This window comes from Chanodichthys erythropterus, chromosome 17, assembly GCF_024489055.1.
Source record: "Chanodichthys erythropterus isolate Z2021 chromosome 17, ASM2448905v1, whole genome shotgun sequence".
Taxonomy (NCBI): domain Eukaryota; kingdom Metazoa; phylum Chordata; class Actinopteri; order Cypriniformes; family Xenocyprididae; genus Chanodichthys; species Chanodichthys erythropterus.
Genome location: NC_090237.1, coordinates 6,843,122 through 6,865,088, shown reverse-complemented (window position 1 = coordinate 6,865,088; position 21,967 = coordinate 6,843,122). Strand labels below are relative to the sequence as shown.

The following is a 21,967-nucleotide window of genomic DNA, read 5'->3' as shown; positions in this document are numbered from 1 at the left end:
TTGTGAATGTGCGAGACTTCGATATAACAAGAAGAATATCAAAATGCAGGAAACTAAAAATTAGGTGCAAGGCGAGTGTTCTGTTAAAGGAACCACTGACAGAAAATGAAAAGTTGTGATTTTCTAGGCCGATATGGCTAGGAACTATACTCTCATTCAGGCGTAATAATCAAGGAACTTTGCTGCCGTTCCATGGCTGCAGCAGGCACAATGATATTATGCAGCGTCTCTCACAAACGTCTCCATGGTTGCAAGGCACGCTCCCTGTGCAAGCAGGGGCTCACGGGCGCTGCGTAATATCATTGCACTGCTGCAGCCATGGAACGGCAGCAAAGTTCCTTGATTATTACGCCTGAATGAGAGTATAGTTCCTAGCCATATCAGCCTAGAAAATCACAACTTTTTATTTTCCGTCGGTCTTAGTACACGATTTAACTGCAGAAGAGTCAAGTTTTAAATAGGAAAAATATCAAAACTCTTTGGTCATTTTTAAGCGCGATGCTAACGGTCTAATCAGATACAATGAACTATGCTAAGCTATGCTAAAAGTGGTACCGCCAGAACCGGAGATTGGCTGAATGGATTCGAAAACGGTAAAACTCAACTGTTTAACTCTAGGGGAGTTGGAAAATGAGCCTATTTTCAAAAAAAGTGGAGTGTTCCTTTAAAGAAAGCATATGTGCACAGGCATGTAGTCATTGTTTACAACGTGAAATTGCCAACTAATTGTCTGGCATGCCTAATACAGCGTTTTTGTTGTTTGTGCGGATTCGTGTGAACAGATAGTTTTGATAGTGTTGTCATCTGTACAAACTACAAAGAAAACACGTATTTGTTTTTAGTACATCGTTTTAGGCAGCTGACTTGTTGCCTCGCGCTCCCATATCAGGCAGTAAGTTCGCACACGAAGATAGCCTATCTCACAAAACTGATTTCATACTAACTTTTGAGGCAGCATAACAGATTAATGATCTACAACATAATAGAGAGGGCGATGATAACTAAGCAAATATTTAATTAATAATTTGTGGAAACTGTTGGTCAAAAATGTACATTTACACACAAACTGACAACCAAATGCAACGTTCAGATTTATTTTTAGCTCAACTGGCACGGAATTGAATGCACAGGATTGCCACCCCCGTGAAACAAAGCAGTGCATGTCAATCGAATAAGGAATTAAAGTTCATCTTCAATTCATACATATTTATATTAATGTATGATATATGCTGAAACACTTTTTTTTTTTTTTCCACTTTTCCTTTCCCACATTGTTGCTTGACTCGTCTGCTTTCCAAAGACTAGAATGGGAATATATTTCCCTGACAGCAACATAGTGACGGCCCAGATCCGGCCCATATCTGGTCCGCGTGTAATCCACATGTACCAGATCTGGGACACACTATGTTGCTGTCTGGGTTAGCTTCTTAGCTTTTATTTACTTCAAAATAACCCCCAGTAATTTATTTATAAGGTAGTGTAAATGTATACTTCATTATTTTTAAGCCATTTTTTAATAATTCACCTTTAAAGGCCCTTTCCTGTCATTTAAAGCAACAGTGACAGTGAAGACAGGAATCAGAAGTCCAAATGTGCATTAGACTGCATTTATTTATAAGGCAATGGTTAGAATTGCAGAGTTGTCTATACAATTCCGCACAAAATCTCAAAAGTCAGAATTAAGATTACATACATCAATAGAAAAACTGTACAATTATTTATAATAGTGGCCCCTTCATACACAGTGTCCCCAAAACAGTATTTAGACACTTATAAGTCTTAAATCTTAAAACGTCTGAATATTTATTCCATTAGATGGAAAATATCAAACAAAGTAGTAAACTTCACTTTTCTTGATGCCCAAGTTGATGACACTCACTCACATTAGACAACCAGAAGGTATTTTTAGTCTTCATTTTGAACAGTATATCTATTTTTTTATTGTTCAACTTAAAACCTTTAAAAATTTCTATTTGTAAAATGTTTTGCTTGAAAAGCATGCTTGTGCTATCTTTAACATTACAGTATTAATGAACGTGAGAAACTTAAAGTGCTCTGACTTACACCACCTGATTGCTGCAAATTAATTTCGGGGTGAACAGCTCCAAGTAGAGTGCCACAGGTTGCAATCTCTTAATTACGGTAATTATGACATGGCGTGAACACAGCATAAAGTCTTTGTTTTGTTTTTGGACCGAATGCAATGATTGGAAGAACACTTTTTGGTCCTGAAACTTGCACAGAAAATATATATGTAAATGTTTTAATATTTAAACCACTTCTATTATTGATTGTTATTAGGATGTGAAGAGAGTTTCAAAGTGTTTATGAAAAACATTGCCTACCCTAACTTTAAACCATGAATTCATCTCCTCTTGCGTCATTTCTTCCTGCAAAAATGACATTTTTAGACTTGAAGAGGTGATGCAGTTAAAAGTAGAGGGGAAAAGAGCTCCGCTAACTAGATATCTGAGGCACAAAGACAGAGAGAAAGTGTTTGAAAGACACAATCACAGATGATGATGATGATCGCTCATGTCCACCTCTCTGAGATGCTGCTAGTAGGTTCCACCCTCTATATGCATTCCAGCCACAGAGCTGATCATCTCCAATTAAGAGGGGATCCTTTTATTGCCCAATGCATCATACATTGGCAGTCACTCCTTCTTTTTCTGCCCATTGACTATGATCTCCAGGACATGTGTGAGGTCCATCATCTTGGAGAGCATCTCCATGATATCAGGATGCTCTTTAGCCCCTGTGATGAACTCCTCCAGCGTTAACTCACCTGCAATAGTACAGACATTCTATTTTAAGAGTGACTCTTTATATTATTATATATACAACATAATAAATAAAAATATACACATATATTATTGTATAAAGGGCCAATCACACCTGGGACGATAACTATAATGAAATGATAAAGATAAGTAATTATGATTGAGCATTAGTGATGAACACCTGCTGTTAACAAGCATAATCACTTCCAGTCTTAGATGAGCTGTGGCTGGAAGTGATTATGCTTGTTAACAGCAGGTGTTCATCACTAATGCTCAATCATAACTTAATCACTTAATTATCTCATTAACTTTAACTCTGCTTCAGTGTTATTTTAACACTATATAGAGAGGGACCATAGGTAATCTGAGCAGAGTTGATTTAACTCTGGGGAATTTGCTGTGTAACATCAGTCGCTAGAGCATCTCTTGAGATCAGGGGAGTGAGGTTTACACTCACAGCCTACGTCTGTTACATATGGTTACTGATAAGAAAATATGGACTTGACTCCCGTTGCATGATCATACAGACAGTGTTTGAGATTAAGATGCTGTGTGAACGGGACATTTCAAGACTCACACCAGCTCTTACCTTCATTGTTAACATCAATCTTCTCATAGATCAGAGTCACAATATCATCTGGAGGGATGTCATAACTCCGGGTAATGTCTTGGATGGCCTGACAAAGATGAATAAATACTGATTTAGTATTTTGTATTTTACTAACATCACTGTCTTACTGACCCTGTCTAATTTCCTTCGCCTTTGAACCAACATCTGTCGTGTGGCTTCAGACGTTTTTAATGAGATCAGATTCTTCTATCATATAAACATTGTGTTTCCAAAAATCATTAACTTGGAGTCAGGGTTATTATCGTTAACTAAAACTTTAATGATTTCATGATTTTCATGACTTGACTAAAAAATGACTTAAAAAAGGGCCTTATTGTATTCCTTATTGCATGTGATAAATGCACATGCTGTAACTTGACCAATTAGTCTTATTTAAACAACAAATAAAAACAAAACTAGAATCCAGATTAGGAATCACATTCACAAGTCTAGTCTCTACTGCAGTTGTCGATTTAAAGGTACACTCAGTCAGTTTTCATTATTAAAAAGTTTTGAAGTTTGAAGAAATTAACAGTAAGTTTGGTGGATATTTTTAAACTGATGTAGATCCAGATGAGAGGAGTATTGCAGTCATAACAGAAGTCTGATAAATGTTTTATTCCATGAAGCAGGTCACCTAGTGGAGGCTTCCATGTTGAGGTCACATGATCAGTCAGCTTTATCTCCATTATCCCTCTGTTACTGGACACTTTTGCTTGTGGAATAAATGATGCATGGCTAACTGTGAATAATGCATTTCTACAATGGCATCGGTAACTGAAAACCATTTCTTTTATGACTGAGTGCACTCTTAAAACAGAACTCTAGTGTGAACTAGTGGCTGTACATCAAAGACATCAATGAGTACAAGAAAAATGGATACTTTACTTTAAATATGGTCTCCATTTCATCTCTGTCAATCTTGCCGTTTCCGTCCTGATCAAAGAGTTTGAAGTACCACTTCAATTTCTGGTTTATCTCCCCTTTCAGTAGAAGACTCACAGCTGCGATGTATTCTACAAAATCTATATAGCCATCCTGAGGAGAAAAAGAATGAAAATTAGAAAAGCTATGACTATAAATGCTATAACATAATAAAAAGCCTTTCAGACAGAATGTGTTATGTTGAAAAACCGAGATGAAGCATGACATAATGGAACTGCAAGGTTCTCAAGATGTGTCTTTAATATTTAAACTTTTAACTATTTAATCATTTTCATCATCCACACAGTCTACCATCCACTTACACACTATAGCCCAATTTTTGACATTGCATGTGCAAGTGATTTGAGTGCTTAAAACAAGCGCCCATTAGATAGTGTGCAAACGAGGAGCATTTTCACATTTCCGGGGTTCTCAGAAGTGGAAATTGTAATAGTTGGGTAAACTTCTAGCAGTGAATGGGAAACAACAGCAAATATAATATCTACTTTTCCCATTTTCTCCAATAGCAAAAGAAAAAACCCATGATAGCATTTCCATATCTTTTCAAAGGAGAAAAAAACTATTGAAAGATTGATTACAGCAGTCAGAAGAGAGACTGATGTGAAATTTGTCATCACTCCCTCAGTCATTGTATTAGAAACATAGCCTGTGAAAAAGGTCCAAATGCCAAATGCTGCGTTCACGCCATGTCGTAATTACCGTAATTTCGAGCTGACAGCTACTCGAAGCTGATGACGCCCTTGGACTGGGAATTATGTGTTTCTATCAATGCCTAAATGAATCTCCAGTGGTCTGGTATAATGGTCACATGGTACAAGTAAGAGCTCTCAGAAAATTCCCAGTTTACAAGTTGTAATTACAAGCTCTACGAGGATGTGAAATCTTGAAGTTGAAATCTCGTAATTACGACAAGGTGTGAACGCACCTTTAGCTTACGTAGACTTAAGGTGCATTCACGCCATGTCATAATTACAGTAATTATGAGATTGTGTGTGAGACCCAGCAGAATGTGGAAAATGAGTGGCTTTATTCAATGACTACATGTACATTAATGATTAATCCAAATATATTTGAAGTTTTCAAAACTGATTAAAAAGTCCAGTGTGTAATATTGACAGAATCTATTGACAGAAATCCAATATAATATACATAACTGTGTTTTCAGTGGTGTATTAAGACCTTACATTATGAACTGTTATGTTTTTATTATCTTAGAAAACATAATGAACCATTATGTTTTTATTATCTTAGAGCCATTTCTATGTACATACACCGCGGGTACCCTTACATCGAAGTCACCATTTTGTGCCGCCATGTTTCTACAGTAGCCCTAAATGGACAAACTGCTCTACAGAGTGCGTTTGCTTGACTAGCTACTCTCTGCTGTCTCAGACGACATCTTAGCCCTGTGTTGGCAATTGTAGCTTCTCTATGTGCTTCGAATGGGAGGGGTGAGCGGTGGACTGAGCCATTGGTTGCAATTCACAACCTCACCGCTAGATACAGCTAAAATGTACACATTTCACCTTTAAAATGATCATGCCATAAAAGAGCTTTATTTATTTATATCATATGTGATTTCAGTAAATGAGGCTTTGTTACATCAGAACGGTTTCGAAATTTCATTTGTTCACCCCTGGGGGGCGATCTCTGTGAATCAGCATCGATTCATGTGACGTAACAAAGCTTCATTTACTGAAATCATGTAACAGAATATAAATAAATAAAGTTCTTTTTCCACCACTCATTGATTCATCCAAGTCACACTCAAATTCACACTTTCACATATGGTCAAATACGCAATTGACATATTTCGGCAATTGTGAGTAAATTTTCTGTCAGGAATGTAAGATGTGCAAAGTAACATTTATCTTTAACAACATTATGAAAGTGAATGCTGATGCAACTGTTCTGTAGATATCTATGCATCACATGACTAAACATATCATCGTTTTCGAATACCTCCATTTTCACAGTCCACTCTACAATGCAAAAACAGCATTTTCAAATGTATCCACATTGGATCCACGGTTTTAACTGGATAAAAATGGCATCTCGTTGTGGACAGAAGGCCAAAAATATAAAGAAAAAGACGTGTTTTCAAACTGATCTGGATTAATGCGGACATAGCGTACCTCAGACAGATTAACTGGATTGTAAAGGGATTCCTGTGGACTGTAGGCCAGTAATAGGCTTATGTTCATTCATGTAGAAATGACCTTCGATGATTTAATGATTTACTCATCTTCCACAATATTGTAATGTCTTTTTGTATAAATTTAGGGCTTTTCTCAGCAAATACTGATATGTGCAATCAATAGTGATTTGGTTAATAAATCAGATAATTAATTTTATTAACATTGTACTACGTTTAAAAAAAAATCATTCACAGTACTGAAGAGATTTTAGAGTCTTCTAAGACCAACTCAAAGGCCGATATGCATTATATGCCTAAATGTTCCATTCACACATTGATGTTTGGAAAAAAGTGGAAGTTTTATCTCACCCCATCCATGTCGAAGGTGAAGAAGACCTGGTCCACATAGCTGCTGGCTTCCTCAGTCATCCCCTGCATCTGTAGCATGGTCTTAAGTTCGAAGAGCGTGATGAGACCTGAAGGTGATTCCCTCATGAATTTGTTGTACCAGTGGTGCATGTCCTCAGCCAAGACTTCATCCAGGCTGGATCCGTGAGCACCCATAACTCCTCTGAGGACCTCTTTCTGAATGAAATGTGGAAATGGTGTGTCAAATCCAGAAGTCCAGCAGTAGCAGCAGTTTCAGTATGAGAAGTGAGGAGTGTTGCGGCTCCAAGTTGGGATTGACTGTTGATGACGGCAGAAGTCCTAAAGCCCTAGGCAACTAAAAGGAGAGATAACCCTTTAATTGGATAACTGTTGAACACTTCCAAGAACTAAAGGACATCTACGGCTGACAAAGAGAGAACTCGGAAAGTCTAGTGACGGTCTTACCCCTCCCTATAGGTAGGATAGGTCATGATTTGTCGTGATCCTGAACTTCTTGACCTGGCTTATCGTAGAATGATCAATCACTTTCCATAGAGAGGTCTGCCAATAGGCTTTAATATTCCTGGCTTCTCCGAGTAAACCCCGCCCAGCGTGACTTGTTTCTCAAGCCGCTGTAATTGACCAGAGGATTTCTAAGGAAGGTGAGTTCTCATATGGGGAAACCCTTTAGAGAAGGCTATATTTGAGTTCACCGAAATGTGGAACATAACTAGGGCGGAGGATATTTTAAGAAGCGAAGATTCGAACTGTACCAAGGAGCTCTGCTAAATGCACTTAAATAATGATTTTTTTGACACTATATAAAACTTTGTTTAATTAAGGCAAGTATTACTATTATTATTGTTCGTATTTTGAGATTTGGAGTTTCTTTGAACACATCCTTAGCAGGATTTGTGCTATGTATATGAATTATACTTTGTTGGTTAGAGGTGTGGTATTGCTGTTCTAAATGAAGACTTCTAGTTTCTGATTGTTTCACTAACTAGTGACCTCTCTCCTTAGAAAACATTTAGAACACCAGAGTAACATTCTAAAAATAACACCTTAGCAACTGCATATAAACAACCTAGCAACCACCCAAAACACTCATTGTGACAGGAAGTTTAGCACGAGCAAACACATTATGAACATTACTTTATAATAGTACTTGTTTTGTAAATCAAAATTATTATTGTAAAAAAAAAAGTCAATCACTCAAAAAAAAATAAATAATTGTTTTTACTCAAAAAGTAAATTTCACAATTCGAAGTAGAAAGACTTAAATAGTATTTTCGTGTAAGACATATTGCACTAAAAAAATCTGGGTTAAAACAACCTAATTGGGTTGTTTAACCCAGCGGTTGGGTTAAATGTTTGCCCAACCTGCTGGATAGTTTTATTTAACCCAGCTATTGTTTAAAAATGACTGTATTGCTTGCTTAAAATGAACCCAAAGTATGCTGGAAATGAACATTTATTAATAAATTTAATTAATAATAATTAAATAGTAAACATGTATTAAATTGCTTTTAATAAAAGTTCACTTTTTGATTATTATTGTTGCCTCTAGTAATTATGTGTCTGAATTTTAATCAATTCTGGGATAATTTTTTCCATTTAATTTCATTTTCATAATCTTAGAAAGAACTTAGAAAAATTATTTTTATGCACTTCAAATGCAGTTTTGAACATTCTTCCAGTAATAATCTATGAATGAAGAAATAAATAAGCTGTACGTTTTATAGTCAGGAACCTTTCTACACTCTAAAATGTTGGGATAAATATGGACAAACCCAGCGATTGGGTTATTTTGACCCATTGGTTGGGTTAAATGTGCTGGGCAGTTTTATTTAACCCAACTATTGTTTAAAAATTACTATATGGCTGGCTTAAAATGAACCCAGGTTGAAAATTAAAAATCAGACACATAATTACTAGAGAGGCAATAATAATAATCAAAAGGTGAACATTTATTAATAAGCAATTTAATAAATGTTTTATTATTTAAGTATTATTTAATAAACTTATTAATACATATATATTTATTAAACATATAAATAAATGTTAATTTCCAACCTATTTTGGGTTTATTTTAAGCAAGATAGGGGCAAACATATAACCCAACTGCTAGGTTTGTTCATATTTAACCCAACTTGGTTTATTTTTAACCCAGAATTTGTTTAGAGTGTACATCTCAACTTCTACCACAACACTTTATTGTGATAAATATAATTGTGAGGTTAAAATCACATTTTAAATGTTTTCGGAACAAATCAGCTGACTTCATTGTCTTGCTAACTGCTTTTAATTGTCATGGCTAATTTGACACAATTACAATTACAACTTAATTAGAAATGACGGACAATAAAAATATCATTAAGTTCACATTAAGTGATATTTACATTTTTGTTGTTTTCTTCACACATCACTTGTTTCATATTTCATCCCATGCTCTTCAATGACATTGTATGTTTGATAAAAAAAAAGGTACAAAGTCTTGAAAACAAAATTGGAAATGTGGTGGAAATTACACCACAACTGGCTAATCTTAAAAAAAAAAATCAAACAATAAATACTGATTTTTTAAAATGCTCTATGTCACTTATTGGTTAGATTTTCATAGCTATTAAAATAGTTCATGCTTTTTAAATGAGTTTTAAGTGCCATTTATAACCCTCTTCAGCCACAAGCACACAGTATGTTTATCCAACACGGCTGACCCATGTGTGACCCTGATCTCTGATCCTCATGAGCTTTCACTGCATGTGCATGATCCACTCAGGAACACAAAGTGTCACCACTGAGATCAGAAGCAGAGGATAAATCAATCAGACTATCAAAGATCAGTGTTCCCGTTATAGTAAATCTGGCTTCAGACGATTAACAATTTCCAAAACAGATTACATTCATTCTTTTGAGATTCTTGGTACTTCTTACATAATGTCCCCTGCAACATATACTCATAAATGAAATCATAGTATGGTGATAATAATCAAAAATATTCTGAGATAAATTAATAATATTATTAATTATTTTAGGATAATTTTAAAAGTTAAAGTGATTTGAGTAAAATGAGTCTAATTTGAGTTTTTGATTTTAATTTTTTATTTTTTTTAAATTTTAATCTTAGGCCATGCTAATGCAGTTTTAACCTGATGAGGAAAACTGAGAAATCAACAGTAATAATTTGATTTTTACATGTGTTGGAAACGGGTAAACATACTTTGTGTTGAAAACATTTCTCCAATACAATTTCAAGTCATCTGCTCAGGATTTTCTATTAATAAAAACAGGATTAAATAAAGGTAAAGTTGATTAATTGGACAGATGGTGTGGCCAAAGCATGACTCTCCTGCCAAATGTGATTTAAGCAGTACTATGCTGATTAATGAAGTAAATCTCTTTAGATTTCAAATGATCTTTTTGCTGTTTACTGTTCATTGTTCTATGCTCATGTTTTAGTTCTATTTTACTCAATTTATATTTGATTAATACTATTTAATTGTGTATTTATATATCCTCCACTGTCTGTTCTGTACATCATTTAGGTACAGATATAGTATGAATCGAGACATTCTACATCCAGCATGCACTGATCCACTGACATACTAACAACAACCGCACAAATAATTTACTTTTTACAAAAGCACAGTCTCTTGGAACTGTATTCTCTGGGATTGATATGAGGTCTGGTCAGCAGAGCAGAATTTTTTTTTTTTTAAATAATTTTATGGATTGTGAAATTGAGAGAGGCAGATGGATTGAGAAATAATGCAGGCCAGGTTCAATTCTAACACTGTAATCTACTATAAAACTGATTCAGTTAATTTGCAGAAATTATACAATGAGCAGGAAAACTGTTTATTCCCATCTCTGCTGTCTTAACGTTAGTTCACAAAAATTAACAGTGATTGTACGATTCAATACTCACCCTCATGTTGTTCCAAACCTGTAAGACTTTTGTTCATCTTCGAAACACAAATGAAGGTATTTTAATAAAATCTGAGAGATTTCTGGCTCTCCATTGACAGTCCACACAACTACTCTAAAGTCCACATTTTCTGAGGAGACGCAATCACTTTATATGATTAACAGAAAAAGTTATACAATAATATAAAGGTTGAAATGTCAACTTGGATTGTTTCTGGATAATCATTTGAACTGAACTCTAAATATGGACTGTATCTATAAGTTTTGGGGACATTAAGTAGTTTTGGTGTGAGTAAAGACTTGCTTGAAATGGTACATACAGATCCTATTGAGAGTGTCCTGAGGTAAAGACAAATTTCCATGCAAATGGACAATCAAATTATTTCATTTAATTTCATAATTCCTGGTCAGTGTTTTTGACAGAAGGCAGTTTTTTTCTTTTTAATATGAAGTGAAGACTTAAGCAAGATATCACTGCTTTTTTTTTTGTTGTTGTTGTTGTCTTTAGAAACACTTTCCATCAAAAGGAATATGACTCAACATATAGCAATTAATTAACTGTGTTAATTCATTAACTGGGCAGGAGGAAAAAACAAGAAACCGGTAAAAGAATGTGAAGATTTAGATGAAAAGTTTAATAGATCATCATATACAGTAATAATAAACATACTTAGAAATAAATGTTCAGTGAAATTATGTGCATAATCTTTGTCGCCCTCTGCTGGTAAACAAATTTACAACATCAATCTCTTCTGTAGTCCCAGACTCTTAGTAAAACTGTGTCTGTATTGCACAATAAATCTATTGTCTATGGCTTGTTTTTCACTTTGCTTCAGTCATTTTCAGTGTATTTTGAGTGTTACACCATCTACAATATCTAATAAATTTGAAACAATTCAAATTAGCTATTTTCAGCACTCATTTTCATGAGCATTACTATAAAAACAGAAACTGATGTAAAGTCACACTCATGTCAGTGTGATCAGTGTGTGTCTGTGTCTTCAGTCTCTGTAGCTCCTTATTCACCATCAGCTGATCCTGAGAAGACTGGACTGACGTCTAAATACTGAGAGTCCTACAATAAAACACAGACAGTCACATATGAGTATGAGACATTACTGCTGTCACATCACATCAGGAGATCATTTCAGAACAAACACAGCCAGATATATTAGTGTATTATATATTAGTCAGAGATATGAATGAAAAACTGATTAATAACAGTAAATAATAAACAACTGAACTTGGGTCTAAATGCTTTAATGAAGAAAAAAATACTCACAATATTTTAGTTTCGCCAGTTTATAATGTGGATTATCTTTCAGATCAGAGAGCAACTTCACTCCTGATTGTCCTAGATTATTCCCAGACAGATCCAGTATTCTCAGGTGTGAGGGGTTTGATCTCAGAGCTGAAGTCAGAGCAGCACAACCTTCATCTGTGACTCCACAATCATTCAACCTGTAGAGAACAATGACACAGTTTGAATTGTAGTTCAAGTGTCTGTAGTTTGTGATTCACTCTGGTCTCAGATCAGGAGAGGAGATATAATGACAAGCATTGCCACATACTGCTGCTGATAGAATGAGATTCATGCATGATGATGCTCAATGTGCTGTTTGAAACTGTCATGTGCTTCAGGACTGAACAGACACACAGAGTTGAATGTGAGATATTGTTTCATAGTGATATAAAGATGGTTCTGACAGGTGAAACAGTCACTTGCACCACTAATACACTCCTACAGGAGGACATTTGCTTCACAGGGCTCACATGTTCCACATTCTATATTAACTCATGTGATTAAACGCATAATGTTTGGTCTCATCTGGCAGCTTATAAACTGAACAGAAATGTAATGAACTCAATAGAGATATTCAGTGTGTTAATGTGAGAACTACCAACCCTATCTCTGGCGATCAGAGATTTCTGTGCGAACGAACCAAATAAAGTTTTGAAACTATAGACCTAAATAATTTATATGCATTTTTTATATACTTGTGTCAATATATTTGTGATGTTTGGACTTGTTTGGAACTTTGCACACAACTACTTATATCTTGTATGCACTTCTTGCCACACTGATCACAACTGAAAGGTTTTTCATGACAGCACAGATGATTATTCATCCTGTCTGCAAAACTCTTTCCACACTGAGGGCAGGTGAAGGTCTTCTGTGACTTTAATGTTTCAGGTCTCACACTTAAAGCACATGATCTTGATCAACTTTACTTTTTCTTGAATGATAACAGGAAATATCATGTTCATGATTTTTTTCTCTCCACATGAGGGCACCTGTAAGACTTCTTTCGGGGTGCTGTGGGGCTTAATGCAGCATTTCTGTCATTTACTTTTATCTCTCTTCCTTCAATGTGATAAATTAATGTTTTTGAACCCCCATTATGAAACTGATTAAAGATTTGTCTTTATTTAGCTCATCTTTTTGTGATCATTTGTTTTAACTTCACATCAATCATTATTTATCAGACTAAAATAAAGTTTTAAAATTGTCAGTGCATTTATTGATTATTTATGTATTTCTTCATTCACATCTTAACAATGAGGTTTTTCAATAAAAGAAAGTTGTAAAATAAAAGCAAGAATAAAAATACACAAATGTCCAAAATATAATGCAATATTTCTGTTCTGCTGCTCCCCAAAATTAAATAAAAACATCTCTACAAATCTTGATATTTACTAGAAACTGTATTTGAACAATTAAGTAAAAACAACTTAATTTGAACAATAGAGTGAATACACAATTTTTTTTTTAAACAATAAATTAAAAACATGAATTCTCATGCATCAAATGACTCACTGCCGTAAAGCTCTTCCCACATTCAAAACACACGTTATCCTGTACAGCATCATAGTTTTTGGTGCTGTTTCAGAGTCTGGTTGTGAAAAAGTCTTTTCACACAAAGAGATCTTATGGAGCCTCTTGTCCATATGCACCATCAGGTGGCTTTTAAGAATTGATGACAATGTGAATTTCTTACCACACTGATCACAATTATATGTTTTTTTCTCCAGAGATATACATATAACAGAGACCTGACAACTGTTTGAAGCTTTTCCCACACTGATGGCATGTGTGCAGCTTCTTTCCAGTGTGAATCCTCATGTGTTTGTTCAGGTGGACTTTCTCTTTGAAACCATATACATGTGAACGGTCTTTCTTCTGAGTGACTTTTCAGACACTTTGAGATGTAGCGCTTTTCACAATACATATCGTTTCAAAGCAGCATTAGAGAATGCATGTCAAAATTACAATTTAAAGAATGCAGTTTGTAAATTAATTGCCTAAATTATTACATTATTTGCTAACACTGTTAGCAGTTTACTTGAAGGTAGAAGCGATGAGCTCCTGGAAAAATGAAATTACATATTAACAATAATTAGGATATATAGAAATTTGGGAATGTGCATGTTGATCCAGATGTTGCATCTTCTGAAGTCCTCACAGGAGTTGGCGCCGTCTCTTCACAGGTGTTGGTCATCTGAGGTCTTCTTAAGAGGCTGGATCCAAACTGAAGCTGATGTACTCTCTAGTCACCTTGGGACGGGCGTCCTGAGGTAAAACAGAAAAGCAAATGGAGAATAATTAGCGTAGCTGCTGTTCATAACATTAAGCAAAGATAGTCATGTGCAGTTGATCTGGTATGAGATGCATTACATGAATGCTTGGCTAAAGAGATGTGTCTTTAATCTAGATTTAAACTGGGTGAGCGAGTCTGAGCCCTGAACATTATCAGGAAGGCTATTCCAGAGTTTCGGAGCCAAATGTGAAAAAGAGCGTGAAGGATTGTAGGGCAATAAAGATCGGTTAAGTACACAGGAGCTAAACCATTAAGAGCCTTATAGGTCATTAGCAATACTTTATAATCGATACGGAACTTAATGGGTAACCAGTTTAGAGATGATAAATTTGGTGATATATGAACATATTTTCTTGACCTCGTAAGAACTCTAGCAGCTGCATTTAATTGTAGCCTATTTATTGAGGAAGCAGGACAACCAGCTAATAATGCAGTAATCTAGTCGAGACGTCATGAAAGCATGAACTAACTTTTCTGCATCAGAAATAGATGACATATTCCGTATCTTATGTTTCTGAGGTGGAAGAAGGCTGTTTTTGTAACATATGAAATATGATTTTCAAAGGACAATTTGCTGTCTAATATAACACCCAGGTCTTTAACTGTCGAGGATGGAGTAACAGTACATCCTTCTAAATGCAGATTGTAGTCTGAAAGATACTTCAATCTTATCTGAATTTAATAAAAGAAAATTACTAGTTATCCAATGTTTTACTTCTTTAACACACTCTGTCAGATTGGATAATTTAGAGATTTCGTCTGGTTGTGTTGATATATATAACTGAGTATCATCGGCATAGCAGTGGAAACTAATTCCATGTTTTCTTGTAATATTGCCGAATGGCAGCATGTATATTGAAAATAGCAGCAGGCCTAACACTGATCCTTGCGGCACTCCATAGTTTACTATCGTGATCTTAGATTTTTCCCCATTTAAATAAACAAATGAGATGGTAAGTCATTTGTAATTTTAACGAGCACAGTTTCTGTGCTATGATGAGATCTGAATCCTGACTGAAATTTTTCATAGACAGTGGTTTTTTTTTGCAAGAAGGAGCACAATTGGACCAACACAACTTTTTTCTAGTATTTTAGACATAAATGGAAGATTTTAAATGGGTCTGTAGTTTGCCAATACATTTTGATCTAATTGTGATTTTTTAATGAGAGGCTTAATAACAGCTTGAACGGTCTTGGGACGTGACCTAGAGATAAAGACGAGTTGATAAAATTGAGAAGAGGGTCTTCTGCTACAGGTAACAAATCTTTCAGTAGTTTAGTGGGTATTGGTTCTAATAAACATGTTGTAGGTTTAGACGCAGTGATAAGTTTATTTAGCTCTTCCAGGTCTGAGAGAAAGTCTGCAAACTCTTTTAGGCAATCAACATAAGGCCCTGGAGGTCTATAAATGGTAGCCAAAGCAAGAGATAGTAGCGACTTTTAACTTATATCTGAGAGTGTTACATTTAGCATATGAATTTCAAATGAATTAAACCTATAATTTGTTTTCTGAGTAACGTTAAGATTATCTCTATAGATTGTTGCTACACCACCGCCTCGGCCAATCAGACGGCATTTGTTTATTATAACAGTAACCAGGTGGACAAGACTCATTAAGACTGAAATAATCATTTGGTTTAAGTCAGTAAGGCAAATTACATCAAGACTATTATCTGTGATCATTTAATTTATAATAACCGCCTTAGGTGCCAGTGATCTAATGTTTAGCAGCCCTAGGTTTAGAAATTGTTTTTGTTCAGTAATTTTGCAAATTTCTGGTTTGATTACGATCAGATTTTTAATAGATCCTTTATTTTTATTGTTAAACCTCACTATTCAGGGAATAGACACAGTTTCTATAGACTGTACTACACTCACATTTCTATCAATTAAGTGGGTGGAACACAGACTGTGATTTGAGGTTTGACTTACTAATCATATGGTATAATGTTGGGGATGTGTTCCCCCACCATAAAAAGAGAGAATGATATGTTATAAATTTGATATTGAGAGAAAAAACAAGACAAAGAACAAAAAACAATGCTCAAGTGACACTCAATACCACTAAAGAGTCTGACTAAAGCCTAAGATATGATAATGGCACATATTTCATGTTTTCCCCTGTCTAGATGGTATTTAGGGGAAGCCCATCTCATCAAGATGACATATATGTGAATGAAAATGAACAAAAAAATATACATATACTATTTGATTTTAATTAGACAATTTTTTAGGTATTTTCCTGCTATAACTATAGCCGGTACCCCTAATGGTTATTACATAATTTTGTAAACAAACAATTTAGCCTTTGGTTATCTTTAGTTTATTTATTGAATGCTTTCATACTGATTTTCTGTGACTGAACACCACTGGAATGGTTACACCCTAATGTTAGTGTAGATCCAAAATGAAAGTGAAAGTTAACTTTTGTCAGGAGCCAAATGTGTGTTCCATTAAATGGAGGTCTTCTATTACATAACTTCAAAATCACACCCATTTGTTGTCTTAAGATGCATTGCATTTCTAACCATTAGAACAACAGATTTCGGAATACATCGCTTAAAATTATACCATAAAAACAAACAAACAAACCAAAAAAAAAAAAAAAAAACCTCTCCATATTAGCAAACAATAGAATATGTATCTTTTCTCCATTAAATCTAAGAGTAATTTAATTCAAAATAAGCAGTTATTCCAAACAGATGTATTATTTTGAGTTGTTTACACAGTAACTTTCAAATATACGATAACTTGATGAAAACCAGATAATTTAAGTGGATGTTTTTGTAAAAAAAATAAAATAAATAAATAAATAAATAATAATAATTCTCTGAGAATAAGAAATCAAAAACAGCCACCTTTTACTACCTTAGTTGTCTTGTTGAAAAAGAGAAGAAAACCAGTATATTATTATATTAATATATTATATTAAATATTTCAACCATCTGTCCACTTGAATAGATCATTTAGATAGATCATCATATTAAAAATAATAAAAACTTGTTTTAGAAATAAACGTTCAGTGAAATCACTTGCATTATCTTTAATGCATTTATCTCTGTTGATAGACACATTTTAAAAAAGTAAGTTTATATTAAAGGTAAAAAAATGTGACACTTAAAATATTTGCTTATTTCTCTTCAGTAGTCAGGCTCTCGATGCTTTCTAAAGTAAAGTTTATCATCTTTCCTAAATTTACACATGTAAACATAAAGGGCCAGTTTCACAGACAGGGCTTAGGCTATAAGGAATAAGCCTTATTTCAATTAGGGTGTTTAAGTAGCTTTTATAAACATACCCTAGAAAAAAACCTTACTGGTGTGCATCTTGAGACAAAACAATGGCTCAGACATATTTTAAGATATGCCAGTGCAAGTTACTTCCAGTTAAAAAAGCTCAAACATGCATTTTCGTCTAGGACTAGCATAAACCTTGTCTGTGAAACTGGGGGAAAAGTGTTATTGATAAATGAATCTTCTCCACTTTATAATAAAAGTTGGCTATATTGCACAATGAATCTCTTATTTACACCATGTCTACAGACTGTTGGTTTAAATGTTTTAGTTTTGCCGCTTACTGTCATTTATGGTGGATAATAAGTGTTACAGCGTCTATGGTAATCAATATCTAGCAAATTCAAAACAACTCCAAATTACAGACAATGCTTTTCAACACTCATTCATGTACCATCACATATAAAATTGAGTCTTAAATTATACAGTAAGTTCAGGTCCTATGGACGAAAATTGCAGAAATCAGATGATATCGGTCATTCAACAGTAAAACAGTACAACAGTAAAAGATAAACAACTCTATATTTATCACTTAAACACAGAGAGACTGTTTAACACAGAAATGTTCATATATTCATAGATAAGTCACATCACAGAATTAAACTCTTATTAAACACAGTTTAAAATATTGAGACTAAAGTGGAGCTGAATTATTATGTTATATTCAATTACACACATATGAAGCCTGATACTGAACTTGGATCAATTTAAAAGCTATAAAATATACTCACGATAGAATAGTTTCTCCAATTTATAATGTGGATCATGCTTCAGATCAGAGATCAACTTCACTCCTGATTCTCCTAGTTTATTTCCAGACAGATTTAGTACTTTCAGATGTGAGGGGTTTGATCTCAGAGCTGAAGCCAGAGCATTGCAGCCTTCATCTGTAATACTACAACACCTCAACCAGTAGAGAACAATGATACAGTTTGAATTGTAGTTTAAGTATCTGTAGATCAGGTCTGATCTGGTCTCAGATCAGGTGAGGAGATATAATGACGAGCATTGCCACATACTGCTGCTGATAGAATAAGATTTATTGTATAAACTGTCATGCCCTTCATGACTGAACAGACACACAGAGTTGAATGTGAGATATTGTTTGGAGATACAGTCACTTGCACCACTAATAAACATCTACAGGATATTTGTTTCACAAGACCAATATGTTCCCAAATACATATCATTTATTAACTCTTGTGATCAAACACAGTTGTGTAATTGATTGTTCATCTAGCAGTTTATAAACTAAACAGAAATGTGGTGAAATCAATAGAGATGATTTTTGGTGTTTGTATTTAATCGTGATCAACTTTCCTTTCTTAAATAATGCTTTGCTCAGGATATAAAAGGAAAAGGAAATTGCTGATGGAGGAGAAAGACTGAAACTCTGCTGCTCCTGCAAACCAGCGTGTTGATTCTTACAGATACATGTTTCTATACAGGTCCATTCTACAATGTTTAAGTGTCACTGTAAAAAAAAAAAAAAAAAAAAAAAACAGCCTGACTTTTCTCTCTCTGTTTCCTTTCTCCTGGACTTGTTTTACTTCTTGTATTGCATTCTATATGAAGTAATGTATATTCTCATTGGATGGTTGCTACACCACCCTTGGACAATCCATAAAATATAACGTGCATAAAGTAAAACCAAAGAAGTTTTGTGAACAGAGATGTTCATGACTCTTTCCATTTGAAAGCAATAACTGATAATAACATTTATTCATCCACTGATGACTGTAGTAGCGAGTTACAACTAAACACACACTCTAAATGTCAGATTTACTATACAGGTCAAATTAGCATGAAAACACTGCTGATCTGCTGCTGATGCGCAAATGAAAGAACACAGATGCAGTGGAATCATTTACGTAATGACCAACACAATCTACCAAGAGCAGTGCAAATTAGAGTTGGGTCACAAAAAAACAGAGCTGATGCTCATCAGGTGCGCGTCGACACAGGCACAACTTGTTACATTTAATATAAGAATGACGTCTTCCTCTGGCATTCCAAAGAAATTAATATGAGTGGATAATATTTTCTTCCTTCTACTACACAACATGCTTTTTTGGGGGATGATAAATAATGGTGTATATACACGAGTGCACACAAAATACACAAATTGACGAGTGCAAACATTAGTAAAAATACTCTTCTCCCATAAATTTTACATCTGAAAGGGAAACTCCTACAAATGCATTTGCACTATTATACACATCCATTTTCATCTGAATGTTCAGTATTAATCTAACTACCAGAAGCAACTGAAGCTCCAGTAAATATTTGATGGGTCAAAAACAGGAACAGCAGGTCATGTGATGTGGTGGAGATGAATTAAATTAACTTAATCTAGATTCATCATTAGAGTCATTTGTGCTGATATTTAATTTGTCTACTGAAATACAATTTACATTAAGGGACACACCTTACATGTATGACTATCAATAAGAGATTAACTTACTCCAGTATCTCCAGTTTGCGGGGATGATTTTCAAGTGCGGCACAGAGAGGCTTCACACCTAAATCTCCTAGTTTATTCCAAGACAGATCCAGATATCTCAGGTGTGAGGGGTTTGATCTCAGAGCTGAAGCCAGAGCAGCACAACCTTCAACTGTGACACCACAATTCATCAACCTGTAGAGAACAATGACACACTCTTCACTCTCTCAGATCAGATCAGTTTAGCAGTGAATCTATTAAACTGAAGGTACAACCTTAAAGCACAGATCAATACAGTATGTTTTAGATTAAAAATCAACACGCCTTGTTGTCACAGATATGGTCTGCAGCACGCACGGCGATGGAGTTACCAAACAAATGTCTTTATAATAAACACAAAGGAGATATTGTGGAAAACACAGGCAAAACGCAAACCACATAAACTAAAAACGAGAACCAACAAGGAACTGAACAAAGCAGGAGGTTTACATAAATGATGAACCATGATGAAACAAACAAGGAGATCAAAGCTGAACAGAGCAGAAAAACATAAACTAAACAAAACAGAATATAAAAGTCAGACTCAAGTCAGACTAGAAATGCCATGCTTACATGGTTGGCACGGACACAGGCTCATGGAATAGATGCAGAACTGAAAGAGCAATGTGAAGACGAGCAGAAATATAGGCAAGAAGTTCTAAAACAGGTGGTTGCGGTCATACAGTTCCTTTCAGAACGCGGTCTTGCATTCTGGGGAGACGTTGAGACGATCGGGTCTCCAAACAATGGCAATTATTTAGGGATACTTGAACTTCTTAGCAAGTTTGACCCTTTTCTTGCGGAACACATGAGAACATATGGAAATAAGGGCAGGGGAACTGCATCTTATCTATCTAACACAGTATGTGAGGAATTTATTGCACTGATGGGACAGAGAGTTCAAGCTGAAATAATTCTTCAAATACAGAGCTCTAATATTTTTCTCTAATAGTCGATTCCACCCCCGACTTGGCACATGTGGCCCAGCTCACCTTTGTGGTACGTTATGTTTCTACAGAAGGGGAAATATTCGAACGCTTTCTAAAATTTCTACCCATATTTAGTCACACGGGAGATTCACTTTTCAAGTCTGTATCAGGGATTCTAAATGAGATGAATCTTGATATTAAAAACTGCAGGGGCCAGTGCTATGATAATGCGTTGATTATGTCTGGTCTTTATAGGGGTTTGAGGGCTCACATTCAGGAGGTGAACCCATTAGCAGACTGGATACCCTGCGCTGCTCATTCACTGAACCTTGTTGGAATGAACAGTGTTGCTTGCTGCAGTGAGACAGTTTCGTTTTTTGGATTTATACAGTCATGTTTTAATTTTTTTTCGGCATCCCCTAGGCGATGGAAAGTTTTTATGGATGGACTTGAATTAAAGGAAAACTGTCGCCTAGAGACATTAAAAAGACTGTCCGACACCTGATGGGCCGCTCACGTGCAGGCCACCAAGGCCCTTTTACTGCATTATAAAAAGTCTATAAAAGCATAAAAAGATGTCTTGCTTAACTTGTCAGCAGTCAATGACAGTCAAAACCCTGCTACTTGAAATGAAGCTCAATCTCTTGTGAAAAAATGGGCCGTCTTGAGACTGCATTTTTATGCATATTATGGAACAAGATCCTGCAAAACTTTCAGAAAACTAGCTCAATTCTTCAAAATGTAGACCTGGATCTAGTGACAGCTGTGGAAATGATTCAGTCACTTGCAACTTTCGTTGAAAATTTACGCGAGCAGTTTGAAGAGTCTGTCACCCAAGAATACAGAACCGCAACCAGTTGCAAAATAAAAAGGAAAACAAGAGCAGATAA

General features: G+C 35.1%; 2 protein-coding genes across 3 annotated transcripts in view; both read right to left on the bottom strand.

The window, feature by feature from the left end:
- Positions 1–1,710: 1,710 nt before the first annotated feature.
- Positions 1,711–10,895, bottom strand: guca1c (guanylate cyclase activator 1C). 2 transcript variants are annotated; one of them, XM_067365253.1, is made up of 5 exons: positions 10,776–10,895; positions 6,845–7,199; positions 4,282–4,431; positions 3,373–3,460; positions 1,711–2,788 (listed from the first exon to the last, which is right to left on the bottom strand). In XM_067365253.1, exons 2-5 carry the CDS (start codon positions 7,037–7,039, stop codon positions 2,658–2,660), a joined length of 564 nt encoding a protein of 187 aa, XP_067221354.1. In that variant the 5' UTR covers positions 7,040–7,199; positions 10,776–10,895; the 3' UTR covers positions 1,711–2,657. The 2 variants fall into 2 exon arrangements, with proteins under 2 accessions (XP_067221354.1, XP_067221353.1); XM_067365252.1 differs by having other exon boundaries at positions 6,845–7,056; positions 10,776–10,874.
- A 938-nt stretch (positions 10,896–11,833) lies between these two features.
- The window catches only part of LOC137005231 (NLR family CARD domain-containing protein 3-like), a 31,603-nt gene continuing 21,469 nt past the window's right edge, over positions 11,834–21,967 (bottom strand). Inside the window, exons 9-12 of the mRNA XM_067366048.1 lie at positions 20,156–20,304; positions 18,394–18,601; positions 12,053–12,235; positions 11,834–11,849 (exon numbers count right to left, since the gene is read on the bottom strand). Coding sequence (XP_067222149.1) covers positions 11,834–11,849; positions 12,053–12,235; positions 18,394–18,601; positions 20,156–20,304 — 556 coding nt within the window. The remainder of the gene's footprint in view (positions 11,850–12,052; positions 12,236–18,393; positions 18,602–20,155; positions 20,305–21,967) is intronic.